Here is a 14,055-nt window from a genome sequence, read left to right on the forward strand (position 1 = left end):
TCGATTAGTATCGAAAATGTATATTTTTGTTTATTATCGAAAAGTTTTTTTTTTTTGATTATTATCGAAAATTTATATTTTGGATTATTATCGCACATATTTTTTTGATTATTATCGAAAATTTATATTTTCGATTATTATGGAAAATTTATTTTTTTTAATTCGATATTAATCGAAAATTTATATTTTCGATTATTATCGAAAATTTATATTTTCGATTATTATCGAAAATTTATATTTTCGATTATTATCGAAAATTTATATTTTCGATTATTATCGAAAATTTATATTTTCAATTATTATTGAAAATTTATATTTTCGATTACTATCGAAAATTTATATTTTCGATTATTATCGAAAATTTATATTTTCGATTATTATCGAAAATTTATATTTTCGATTATTATCGAAAATTTATATTTTCGATTATTATCGAAAATTTATATTTTCGATTATTATCGAAAATTTATATTTTCGATTATTATCGAAAAATATTTTTTTCGATTATTATCGAAAATTATTTTTTCGATTATTATCGAAAATTATTTTTTAGATTATTATCGAAAATTATTTTTTTCGATTATTATCGAAAATTTATATTTATATTTTCGATTATTATCGAAAATTTATATTTATATTTTCGATAATTATCGAAAATTTATATTTATACTTTCGATTATCCAAAATTTATATTCTCGATTATTACCGAAAATATATTTTTTCGATTATTATCGAAAATTTTTATTCTCGATTATTACCGAAAATATATTTTTTCGATTATTATCGAAAATTTATATTCTCGTTTATTATCGATAATTTTTTTAGATTATTATCGAAAATTATTTTTTTAGATTATTATCGAAAATTATTTTTTTTGATTATTATCGAAAAATTATATTTAAACTTTTGATTATTATCGAAAATTTATATTTATACTTTCGATTATTATCGAAAACTTATATGTCCGATTATTAAAATTTCCAAATTTTTCGAGAGTACACAATTTTTACATGTTCTATCCTGCTCTGTTTATGGCCACAACATCTGCTGCATTACATTAGCTACAGGGCCATACCCCAGTAATCATAGTGGCGTTATGGCCGATTCTATTCTTGCAGTAAGTTCGTGTTTAGGTGTGCTTAAACCTACTGCATACTAAAACACGAAGAAGGCAGTTCTTGCATAAAATAGATTTGTAAATCATTATTAAAAAAAAAACATAATGGCCAGTAGAGTAATGGTTGGGGCACAAAACGAGACACAGAAGCGCATAAAACTTCATTTAATAGCCTTCGCATCCGAACCTTCTATTTTTATGTGTAGAAGAAGTGTGTGGTAGAGAATAGCATAGAAGAACAAACTTCGCCATCCGTCGTATAAGTGGCATTTAAAAACAGCTGCGCTTAGTATTGCTATACCTTGATATATTCAGGCAGGTTGGTCGGCAGGTATGTGCATGCCTTCTTCTAGCTTTGGAATTTCGTTTTTTCTTCATTATGGTATAGGTGCTGCTCTTTGGCACCTTAGCTTGCTGCTTACTTTAATAAAATACCCATGGCAATTTAAAAAACTTTACTAGCAAACGAATAAATGACTGGAAATGTCAACCAAACTGCCTCTCCCGTCCCGTCCATTTCTCCAATATATGTGGTTTCTTCTTGTCTATTGTGCTAACATTCCACACATTCGGAATCGCCACACATTTAAAGCAGAACTAATAGAGGTACACACATTTTTTCGGCATTTACTTACTCGCCACCAAAAGATAGGCCAGTAGATCAGTGATTTGTTTTCACTTCACTGTTTTTCTCCAACGAATTCTTTTCCCTTTCTCTCTGTGGCGGGCGCACTTTTTTCATTTTCTTTTAACCTATTTTGTTTAGATTTGTACGATGATTTTTTTCTTGGCATATTCAAACCAGTTTACAAATTGGTCATCTGGAAAAATTTGAAATGCAAAATAAGTTCTCATTTACATTTCGATAACATTCGATAAATTACGCATTAGGGTACATATTTAATGATTTATGCATACATTTAATTAAAATCACCTGAAATATTCAAAGAATGCTATAAAAATTGCAAAAAGTTGATAAATTTAATTTCGATAATTTTCGATAAATATATTCAAATTTGTAAACAAGCTACAAACTATGAAGAAAATTAATATAAATTCTATAAACGCTATACATGTATAATTAATGCAATAAATACTAAACAAATGGATACATTTTATTTCGATAATTTTCGATAAAATTGAAGCGATAAAATTGAAAGCAGCAAACTATAAGGAAACTTATTTTTAATAGATTCTATAATCTATACATGTGCAAAGAATTCTATAGAAATAAAAAAAATGGTTAAATTTAATTCCGATAATTTTCGATAAATTGGAATATGTATGTAAACAGCCTAAAAATTATGAAGAAAATTACTATAAATTCTATAAATCAAAAAAATTGGCCATAAATACAATAATTTCCTTTAGATTTTTCAAAATTTCGTTCAAATTTCATTTCGATATTTTTCATATTTATATGAATTAGTTATCAACTGTAGGAAAAAACTTTATGAGTTTACACAATAAACACTAGTAAAATAAGTGCAGCTATTTAAAATGCAAAATATAAATTTGTTCTATATTTCGATAATTTTCGATAAATATAAATATTGATAAAAAAAAAACATGTTTACAAATTATTAAGAAATATTAATAGAAGAAGTCTTGATATTTAATTTATCGATATTTATCGAAACGAAAAATTGAGATTTTATAAAAAATCTAATTCCTATTTAAAAACTAATGACAAGTTTTGGTGAGAAAACTTATATTTTTTAAAGTATTCCTCTCGATAATTGATGCAACGATATTTATCGAAACGAAAATTGAGATTTTTATAAAAAAATTAATTTCTATTTAAAAAGTAATGACAAAGTTATTGTGAAAAACTGAATTTTCAAAAAAATATTCTACTCGATAATTGATTCATCGATATTTATCGAAACGAAAAATTGAGATTTTTATAAAAAAAATCAAATTTCAATTTATAAGTAAGTTTTGGTGAGAAAACTGCATTTTTTTAATTATTCTTCTCGATAATTGATTTATCGGTATTTATCGAAATGAAAATTGCAATTTGTATACCAAAACTAAAATGTAATGAATTTATTATATGAGGAAATTTAATAATTAATAAAATATTGGGCACCAATTTTTCCCCCAATTATTAGTTATCGGAATTTATCGAATTTAGAAAATGGTGTTTTTAATTTAATTTTTTATGCCTTTTAATTGATTAGTCACCGTAAAATTCATTCATTAAATCAATTTGAATACTATTTACAAAAAGCACCGGTATTTATTTTCATTTATTTAAATAATAACAACAACAACGGAAAATAACAACAAAAACACCAACCGCTGCAACTCATCGCGCAGAATTTACCGCATGTGTTTGCCCTTAACCATCAACACCAAATATAGCCTCCATCACCACACATTCTCTCCCTCTCACTCTCTCGCTCTCTGTCACCCTTTCACCTCGTCTATTTGCTCATTCATGCATAAGCATTGATGGTTTTGTTTTTTTAATACATTCCACCTCCTTCATTTTATTGTTGTTGTTGAAAATCAATGAATGTGACAACAAGTGTGAATGAATGAATTTAACAATAAGAAAAAATAAAAGACAAAAACAAAACAAAATTAAACAAATGACTGTGACAAGACCAACAGGGCATTGACGGACTATTTCTGCTGCGGTTCTGCTACTGCCGTCGCCGCTGCTGCTGCAGTGGCCGTTGATGAATAGTCATTTGCACAGTTTAGCCGGCCGTTCTCAGATTCAATGATTCAATTTTTAACAAAGTCCATTAGGTTTTTTGTGTGGCAGGTGGGAAAGAGGGTAAGAAAGGTATATTAATGGAGGTTATGGTTGCTTCTTTTTTAATGATAATCACCAAATGATTGACAAAGATTTCTTTTTAGCGGAAACTTGACAGCAAATTTTAAAAATAGAATCCCCCAAACCGCGAAACTCATTAACAATTAAAATCATTAAGTTTTATTTTGTTTTTTGGTTTCCATTTAAAAATAAGTAGAAGATTTTCTATTAAAAATAGTTTCTAGAAAAATAAACAAAACAATTTTGGGGAAAATTAAAAATAAATTTTAGAATATTTCTTGCTTCTTGGGGGATTTTTGAAAATATTTGATTATTATTATGTTGTTGTTGTTCTTGTGCATTTGAATAGCAATATTTATGTTTTTGTTGTTGTATTTGTTTTTTTTTTTTTTTTTAGAATAAATACAGTAAAAGGTTATTGACATATTTCTAGTTGTCATTCAAAAAAAGTCAGGTGCATGCATGCTGTTTGTTTTGCGTGTGTGTGAGAGAGGGAGAGAGTACGTGTGGTTCTTATTAAACATAATGACGCGCCATTTGATGATTAGCGCCATGTGTTGCATACTAAACATAACAACGACGAACCACAAAGTTGACGACATTGTTGTTGTTATTCGAGACAAAAACAATTATTGTTAACGGTTATAATAATTGAGTAGCGTTTTTTTTCTGATCGTGATCATTTTTTTATATTTTTCTTTTTTTAAATTTTTTATTTGGGATTTTTAATTAAATGAATACAGTATGGGTCGTATTTATGCAAATCAAAACATTCCTTAAGAAAAATGGGGATAGTTTTTCAATGGAAATTTAAAAAAAATCAACATTTTTTTTTTTTTGTAAATTTTAGGATTTTCTTTTTGTTTTTCACATTTCATTTATTATAAAATTTCATTGCATCCACTGTCAATGATTCATTTTTGTTGAGTTGCATCAGATATTTTATTTCATTTCGTCTCTTTCTCAGCCGGCTTTTGTCATTACAGTCGTCTTGTCGTGGTTGTTGTATTTCCATTTGTTTTTGGCAAGAAATACTTTCTATTATTGATTTTATTTTCCGGTTTATTTCAACTATGATTCATACAAAACAAAAAAGAAACAATGCGGATTTTGTCAAACATCCAATCAATAAAAAAATTACTTCCTTTGTATGGAAAGATGTGTGAAATCGGGTTTTGACTACGGTTCGAAATTGTCTAACATATTTCAGAATTATTTATTCTACACGACCTTTAATATTTCAGTGTAATTAATTTACAATTTGCCTAAAAGTATGTTATTTTTTTGGGGTGGGGGAGACAAACTTTATAAGGGGGAAAAATGTGCATTATTAATTTAACAATTTTTTTGTTTATACGACTGCGTATTTTTTTTTAAACCTGCGTTTTTTAATCGGATATTTGTATGATTTTTTTGATAAAAATATTTTTTTTTGATAATTTGTTTTTAATTTTTACAAAATATATATAAATAAAATTTCTGTTTCTTTTTTTTATAATTTTTTTTTTTTAATTTTTACAAAACATATATATTTTTGATATTTAAATTTTTTTAACTCACAAAAAAAGAATATTGCAAAAAAAGAAAACAAAAAATAATTGCACAGAGAACAATCGATTTTTCTCTGTTCATACCACCGATCCCCAACAAGAAATTCCAAATGGCATTTTTTTGAAAAAAAAAAATTCTTTGACAAAAATATTTTTTTTTTTTTATAAAAATATTTTTTTTTTTAATTTTTACAAGAAAAAAATATTACATTGATATTTAAAATTTAAGTTTCTCTCCAAATAGTATTTCTTTAAACATCTATGACCCCATTTTATTTGTGTTTTTTCCATTCTCTTTTGAAGCAAAAGTTGGCAAATTTTACTAAATTTTCTATTCCTCCATAAAAAAACTGAGGACCACAGAGTGTCCTTGTAATTCACATTGGGGCCTTTACTCACAAAAGATCCTCTTGCCAAAAACAAGGAAGAAAAAATAATTGCACAGAGAACAATCGATTTTTTTTGTTCATACCACAGATCCCCAAAAAGAAATTCCAAATGGCATTGTTGTTGTTGTTTTTTTCCGTCATCGTTTCAGTCAGTTACTGCCAGTAATGCAGCAGCAGCAGCAGCTGGGACTGGCTTGGCTGGGTGACAATGTATCGATGACTATAAAATCAACCAAGCACAAAACCAGAGAGACCAACAACAACAACATAAACTACAATCATCGTCATCATTCTCATTCTCCACGACGCGTTCTTTCATTCTCATCTCATCATCATCAATCATGATGACTGTCATCATTATTTTTTTATTTTTATTTCGTTTTTCCAACTCTTCTTATGCAGCACCTTACCTCTTCATCTCCTTGCTTCCTCTATCCCCTCTTTTTGGGGGCATTTTTTTTTTTGTGGGGGCAAAACGTTTTGTTGCACGCAGAAAATATATCTGTATATTAACTGTCTGTTGTGTGTGTGCGTTTTTATATGCGTATATGTATGTATGTTTATTTTATGTCCTCCCTATATGTGCATTTCAAGGACCACCATATTTCATTTCATAGTTTCATTGCTCCTCCATCTCCTTGTTTTCTCACATCTATTCTACAGCATATGCACACATATACACTTGATTCCTAATTGTTGTTTTTCATAGAAAAAGAATAATTAATGCATTCACAAAAATATTGCAGCTTAATTTGTTGCCATTGTTCGTTCTCCTCTTCTATATAATTGTCATTTTTTGTGTCGTGCCACATTTTTCACACGTACGTTCCATATGGGTTTTCATTAGTTACTCTCTTGTCTTGGCCGTTTTTACATTACTGCAACTGGGCAGCAACAGCAGCAGTGTTGCCAACCAGACATCATCACAGCTCTTTTTGTGTGTGTGTATGTGGGTGGGTGGTGTAAACATGGTTTCTTTTGTAAAAAGATAATATTTACATTGTTTCTTTCGTTATTTTTTCTTTCTTTCTTCTCTTTATATTTCTATCACACAACATCATGGCCTTCTTTTCCTCCCGTTATGTTTTGTCATTCTCTTTATATGATGGGTAATGCAAAAAACACTTGTTGACTATTCTGTGTGAATGCTAACGGGCGCGTTCTCTCTCCCTGTGTGAATGATAACGGGCTCTCTGTGTGATGATGATGATGCATGCCTAAACAATCATGACTTTTGATGCGTGCTCCCACAAAACAACACTCGTTGGCTATTCTGTGTGAATGCTAACGGGCGCGCTGTCTCGCTCTCCCTGTGTGAATGATAACGGGCGCGCTCTCTCATTCTCTGTGTGATGATGATGCTGCATGCCTAAACATCATGCCATTGTAGATCGAATCAAATAGAGTTGTTGATTTTAGTAGTAGTGGCAGCAGCAGCAGTAGTGCAAATACTAACAATAGGGGGGATCACAAGGATCAACAAAATAATGCAAACATTATAACACAAACACAACAACATCTTGAGCAAACAGATCATGGTCCACAACATGGCAAACATTCTACCAACAACTCTCCACAACAACAACAGCATGCTAACCCTTCCCCCATTGCCACAACTTCTTCTGCTTCTTCTTCTACCAATGACAACATCCTAACCACTATAATTGCCTCAAATTTAACTCACACTATTCGTAATTCTTCAAACAACAACACTACCAATGATCCTACTCAATTACAACAACTCCAAACACCACCTTATATTGATCTTCATCGTTGTTATCCACAGAATAATATGATACGCACCCCCGGCGGTGGAAAACCGGATGCCAAGCCACGTGGCCGAATGACAGCCTATGCCTACTTTGTACAGACATGCCGTGAAGAACACAAGAAAAAACATCCCGACGAGACAGTTATATTTGCCGAATTCTCCAGAAAGTGTGCTGAACGATGGAAGGTAAGTGGAAATTTTGATTTTAATTTTTTTTTTTTGGAATATCCTTTTTAAAAAATCATAATCTGCAGTAGGCTATAAATAACCGGAAGACAAATTACTATAGAAAAAAGTAATATGAGGGCATTTTTTTCCTTAAAAAAATTACCAGAAAACCCAGGATACTTATGTTTATAGAAAAAAGGCCTGTGTCCTGAGGACACCTTTTTCTAAAAAAAAATGTCTCAGTAACTGAGAACAAATTTTCCGGTGGACAAAAATGAGATCTAAAAGAGTGGACTCTGTAACTGAGAACAATTTTTCCGGTGGACAAAAATGAGATCTCAAAGAGAGGACTCTGTAACCTAGGTAAATTTTTTCTAAATATCAAAAAGGTATCTCAGTAACCAGAGGACACTACAGACATGTTTTCTATAGACAAGGACGCTGCAGAGGCACTGAGCGGTAAAAGAAGGCTCAGAAGAACTGAGCGGATTTTTTTTTTATAAAAAAAGAGAAGACACAGAGGTGCTGAGAGGATTTTTTTCTATAGAAAAAAATGCTCTAATGAACTGAGCGAATGTTTTTCTATAAAAAAAGAAGTCTCAAAGGTACCGAAAGGATTATTTTCGATCAAAAAAAGAAGCCTTTCAGAGATACGGATGGGATTTTTTTACTTTGAAAAAAACACCTCAGAGAATTTTTTTCTATCATAAAAGACGCCTCCGAGCTACTGAGCTGATTCTATTTTTCTGTAAAAAAACGCTCAGAGGTACGGAACGGATTTTTTTTCATTCGAAAAAAAGATGCCTCAGAGATACTGATCGGATTTTTTTTTTCTATAAAAAACAACCTAAGAGTTACGGAACGAGTTTTTTTTCTAACGAAAAAAGATGCTTCAGAAATGCTGAGCGGATTTTTTTCTATAGACTAGGAGCTACTACGCGGATTTTTTCTATAAAAAGAGAAGGCTCGGAGAAAAAAGCAAATTCAGAGGTACGGAACGGTTTTTTTCTAACAAAAAAAGATGATTCTCAGAGATACTGAGCGGTTTTTTTCTTTGAAAAGGGCACCGCGGAGCGTATATTTTTCTATCGAAAATATATACCTCAGAGGTACAGAATTTCTGAGGTAATCAGCGGATTATATTTATAGAAAAAAGAAGCCTTTTTTAAAAGTAAGAATCCTGAGAGTTTGAAAAACAATTCCAAAATCTTGAAAATATCGAAAATCGGAAGGTACCAACATTGAAACAAAATTAGTTGTTTTTAATAAATGAAATGTTATACCCTATACGAATACAACATTTTAGCCTATTTCGGAGGAATATGTGTCTAAAATCCTCAAAAACCCGAAAATCGGAAGGTATCGTTTTAGAGGCGCTATATTTAATCGCGAACCGTTATTCATAATTTTTGGTAGGGAGATTTTCCACCTAATCAGAATCCAAAATACAAAATACCAAATTTGGAAATCCACAGTCTGAAATACTCAAAGTTCGGAAAACGGAAGCTATTGTCATATGGGGTCGAAAACGAAATGTGGGCCAATATCAATTGTTTTTGGCAGGGAGGTGTTCGCCTCTGTGAGAACCTTAAATACCAAATTACAACTGATTTGGGGTGGAAATTTGTGTCTAAAATTCCTAAAATATCGAAAATCAGAATGTGGCCGTTATATTTATTCATGGACCGATATGGATTATTTTTGGTAGTTAGATTTGCCACCAAGTCAGAACACAAAATAACAACTTACAATCCACTTGGTGGAAAATGTGTCTGAAAATCTTAAAGTTCGTAAAATCGGAAGCTATTGTCATATGGGCCTAAACCTAAAAGTAGCCCAATATTAATTATTTTTGGTAGGGAGATGTTCTACCCCATGAGAACCCTAAATATCAAAATATCGAAAATCGGAATATGGCCGCTATATTTAATCATGGGCTGATATTGATAATTTTTGGTAGTTAGATTTGCTACATAATCAGAACCCAAAATACCGAATTACAGCACATTTGATTGAAAAATTCTCAATGTTCGGAAAATCTGAAGGTACCGCTTTATTGGACCTGTACCTAAAATTGGGTTAAAAGTAATTATTTTTGGTTGATAGATTTTCCACACTAATGAGAACTCCTATCATATCCAATCACAACCAATTCTGTTGAGAAAATCATCTAAAATCTTAAAAATACCGAAAATCGGATACTATACTCTACCCCTAAAAGTAGGCCAATATTAATTATTTTTGGTAGGCTTTCCCTGGTTCTCCCATACACAACATTTGAAGAACCGTCCGTCATAACGTCTGTCTGTCCTGCCAGTTCCCGTTCTGCATCAGAAAAAGCAATTTATTAAGTGCCAAATTGCTGGCCTCACTCCTAACAGCAGGGACGAAGAAGTATGGAGTATGGAATAGTTTATGATGATGTACCAAGGGTTGGTGGGGGAAACCGTACAGAATTTTTAAACGTGAGTGCCCAACAGCAGACACTTCGAACATTTTAGTTTTGCTTGGCTGCCACTTGGTGTGCTGGTCGTTGGGGTCGGTTGGTTGTGATTGCCATGTTTCTTGCTAAATGTACCAAGAAGAGACATAACGTAGCCCAACTAAAAATTAAACGCATACACACACAGATCCACATATCGCACACACACACACATTACAAAAGCCGAATGCATCGAAGCGTAGAGCATCAAAAAATATATATATTGAGGTTCTTGGGAAATTCTCAGTGATGTATGAAGCAGTGTGTGTGTGTGTGTCTAAAACTATATTTGATAAAGGCGACATACGCACATGTTTATATATTAAAGTGGGTCGGGTCGGGATATATTAAAGTGGGTCGGGATTTTTCCTTTCGATTTTCGGTAGATTGAAAATTTTAGATCCACAATTTCCCAACGAACTGGGAGTAAATTTAATATTTTGTGTTACTAATGGAGTAAAAAATCATTCTACCAAAAATAAATAATATGAGCATACTTTTAGGCATAGGTCCCTTATACTGGTACTTTCCGATTTTCAGAACTTTAAAGATGTTGGACACATTTCTCAACTGAATTGGCTGTAATTTGATCTTTTTGGTTCTCGTGGGGTAGAAAATCTTTCTACCAAAAATTATAAATATCGGTTCATGGTTAAATATAGCTTACCCATATAGCGATACCACCTTCCGATTTTCGGTATATTGAAGATTTTGTACAACAAATTGAGTATAATTTGACATTTTGCGGTTCTCGTGAGGTGGGAAATCTTCCTACCAAAATTATCAATATTCATCCACCTTTATTACTAGCCCCATTTATAATAACCTCTTCCGATTTTTTTGGAGTTTGAAAATTGTTGGCCCACATTTTCCAACCAAATTGGTTGTAATTTGATATTTTAGCTACTCATGGGGTAGAACAACTCCCTCTCCTAAATATAATTAATATTAGCCTACTTTTAGGCACAAGCTCTTTATATCGGTACTTTCCGATTTCGAAATTTTTAAATATTTTAGACTTGTTTTTCTTCTATTTTAAGTTCTCATGGTATAGAAAATCTCCCTACCAAAAGTTAACCATTTCGGCACACCTTCGATACCACCTTCCGATTTTCGGTATATTGTTGTACAACAAATTGATTATAATTTGACATTTTGCGGTTCTCGTGAGGTGGAAACATCTTCCTACCAAAAATTGTTCAATATTTATCCATCTTTATTAATAGCCCCCTTTATAATGTCCTCTTCCGATTTTTTGAAATTTGAAAATGTTTCACCCAGATTTTCCCACCAAATTGGTTGTAATTTGACAGTTTAGGTTCTCATGAGCTAGAAAATGTCTACGCCAAAAATAATTAATATTAGCCTACTTTTAGGCACAATCTCCTTATATCGGTGCTTTCCGATTTTCGGAACTTTTAAATATTTTAGACCTGTTTTTCTAAACAACTAGACTATTATTTAATATTTAAAGTTACCATGAGGTAGAAAATCTACCTACCAAAAGTTAACCATTTCGGTCCATCTTTAACACTAGAACGCCGAAGGCAGTTATTTTGACGGCTTTCCAATTTCAAGTACAAAAGCAACTGTGCATTTAATGACACTTTTTTTTTAAATATGGGGTCTTTTTGTACCTCATAGAATTACGTTTATTATAAAAAATTCACCAAATTTTTTAAAAAAAGTGTCATTAAATGCACAGTTGCTTTTGTACTTGAAATTGGAAAGCGGTCAACATGACAGCCTTCGGCGTTCTAGTGTTAATAGTATCCCCCTTTATAATGATTACTACCGAATTTTGTACACTACTTTTTCAACCGATTTGGCTGTAATGTGATATTATGGCTTCTCATGGGGTAAAAAATTTCCCTAACAAAAATAATTCATATTTGTCCACTTTTTTAGGTTGGCGCCCAACGTCAAGATACCTTTCGATTTTTTGTAGTTTTCAGAAAATTGGACTGTTTTTTATCTTCGTTTAATCAATTCACAATAAATCCTCATATTACTTGTCTGTGTCCCTCCATATATCAATCTGCCTGATCTGACCTGCTGCCTCCCCGCCGCAAAATGGCAATGTTTCTTATTATTGTGCGGCGCACTCACGATGGAGCCCTGACTGACTGAATATGGTTGAGGCGTGATTAAATAAATTATGTTATTTGATGTGCCTGTCTGGCTGAGGATGGATAGATGGATGGGGGGATATAGCACACGGACCGTCGTGCCTTGCATTGAATTTACCATGAACGGATTTTCTATTTGTGTGAGTTTGTGTTGACGATAGAAGTAATAGGGGTTGGTAGAGGTGGTAGTGATGCTGCTCCCTGCCGCCTGCCTGCTACATAAAACTGATGTGGTTGAGGGTAAATGACATTGATGATAAAGAATGGTAGTGGTGCTATGAGGAGGATGCTGACGGTGTGGAGTGTAAGGGGGAAACGAGAAAAATTGCTTAGTGTCATATGGATGGTGGACTCTGTGACCGGCTGGTTGGTTGGTTGGTGTTATAGTACAACCGGTTTGTTCATGATGATGCTGCTGGTGATGGATGGATGGGGGGGATGTGAGTGGACCCCGACAGCCGAAAGAGAGAGGTTGTTCTGTGCAAGCAATTTATTTTAAACTGCTCTGAACTGCTGCCGGTCCTTTATAATGGCATTTTGAACAAATCCTTAGGGTTGCCATATTATCATGATTTTTGGGTGTAATTATGGGTTATAATTTATAATGATGCCTTCCGATTTTCCGAATTTTGGACAAATTTGATAATCAAATTTACTGTAATTTGATATTATGAGTTCTCAGGCGGTAGTAGAAAATCCCACTACCAAAAATAATTCATATTGGTACACTTTTAGTAATAGGTCTCATACAACGGAACCTTCCGATTTTCGAAATTTTAACGTTTTTTGAAAAATTTTCCAAACAAATCGACTATAATATGATATTTAGAATTCTCACTGAGTGGAACGTCTCCCTACCAAAAATAATTAATATTGGCCCATATTTCAGTTTAGGCTCCATCTGACAATAGCTTCCGATTTTCGGAACTTTGAGGATTTCAAACACATTTTCTTTCCAAATGTGCTGTAATTTAATATTTTATTTGTGTTGTGATTAGGTGGCAAATCTAACTACCAAAAAATATCAGTATCGTTCCATGATTAAATATAGCTGCCAGATTCCGATTTTCGATATTTTGAGAATTTTAAAACAAATTTCTACCCTATTGTAATTTGATATTTAGGGTTCTCATGGAGTGGAACATCTCCCCACCAAAAATAATTAATATTGGCCCACATTTAGGTTTAGGCCCCATATGACAATAGCTTTCGATTTTTCGAACGTTGAGGTTTTAAGACACATTTTCATTCCAAATGTGCTCTTATTTGGTATTTTGGGTTCTGTTTAGGTGGTAAATCTCCCTACCATAAATAATTTATTTTGGTACACTTTTAGGTATAGGTCCCATACAACAGTACCTTGCAATTTTCGATATTTTAAAGATTTAGGACAATTGGGTGGGTGTAATTTGTTATTTTGTGATTTCGTGAGGCAGCAAATCTCACGAGCACAATAATTAATATCATCGGACCTCTTTCAGGTATAGGTCTAATGTAACGATACCCTCAATTTTCGGAATGTTGACAAATTATCCAATCGATTTAGATGTAATTTGATATTTAAGGTTCTGATTATGTGGTAAATCTTCCTAACAAAAATTATCAATATCGGTTCATCTTTACTAATATCGCCCTTTATAATGATGCCTTCCGATGTTCGG

General features: G+C 32.1%; 3 protein-coding genes across 4 annotated transcripts in view; 1 reads left to right on the top strand and 2 right to left on the bottom strand.

The window, feature by feature from the left end:
* LOC133332524 (26S proteasome regulatory subunit 8) overlaps nt 1-14,055 on the bottom strand; it is a 272,100-nt gene that overhangs the window by 90,333 nt on the left and 167,712 nt on the right. The gene's annotated exons all lie outside the window — the stretch shown is intronic.
* The window catches only part of LOC133332523 (high mobility group protein DSP1), a 55,983-nt gene that overhangs the window by 38,675 nt on the left and 3,253 nt on the right, over nt 1-14,055 (top strand). For both annotated transcript variants that reach the window (XM_061540924.1, XM_061540923.1), the window contains one exon: nt 7,631-7,801. In XM_061540924.1, coding sequence (XP_061396908.1) covers nt 7,631-7,801 — 171 coding nt within the window. The remainder of the gene's footprint in view (nt 1-7,630; nt 7,802-14,055) is intronic.
* Nucleotides 1-14,055, bottom strand: part of LOC133332525 (farnesol dehydrogenase-like) — a 428,435-nt gene that overhangs the window by 3,303 nt on the left and 411,077 nt on the right. The window lies entirely within an intron of this gene.

The sequence above is a fragment of the Musca vetustissima genome, unplaced genomic scaffold (assembly GCF_032173495.1).
Source record: "Musca vetustissima isolate MV318-11 ecotype Yass unplaced genomic scaffold, APGP_CSIRO_Mvet_v1 utg21637, whole genome shotgun sequence".
Taxonomy (NCBI): domain Eukaryota; kingdom Metazoa; phylum Arthropoda; class Insecta; order Diptera; family Muscidae; genus Musca; species Musca vetustissima.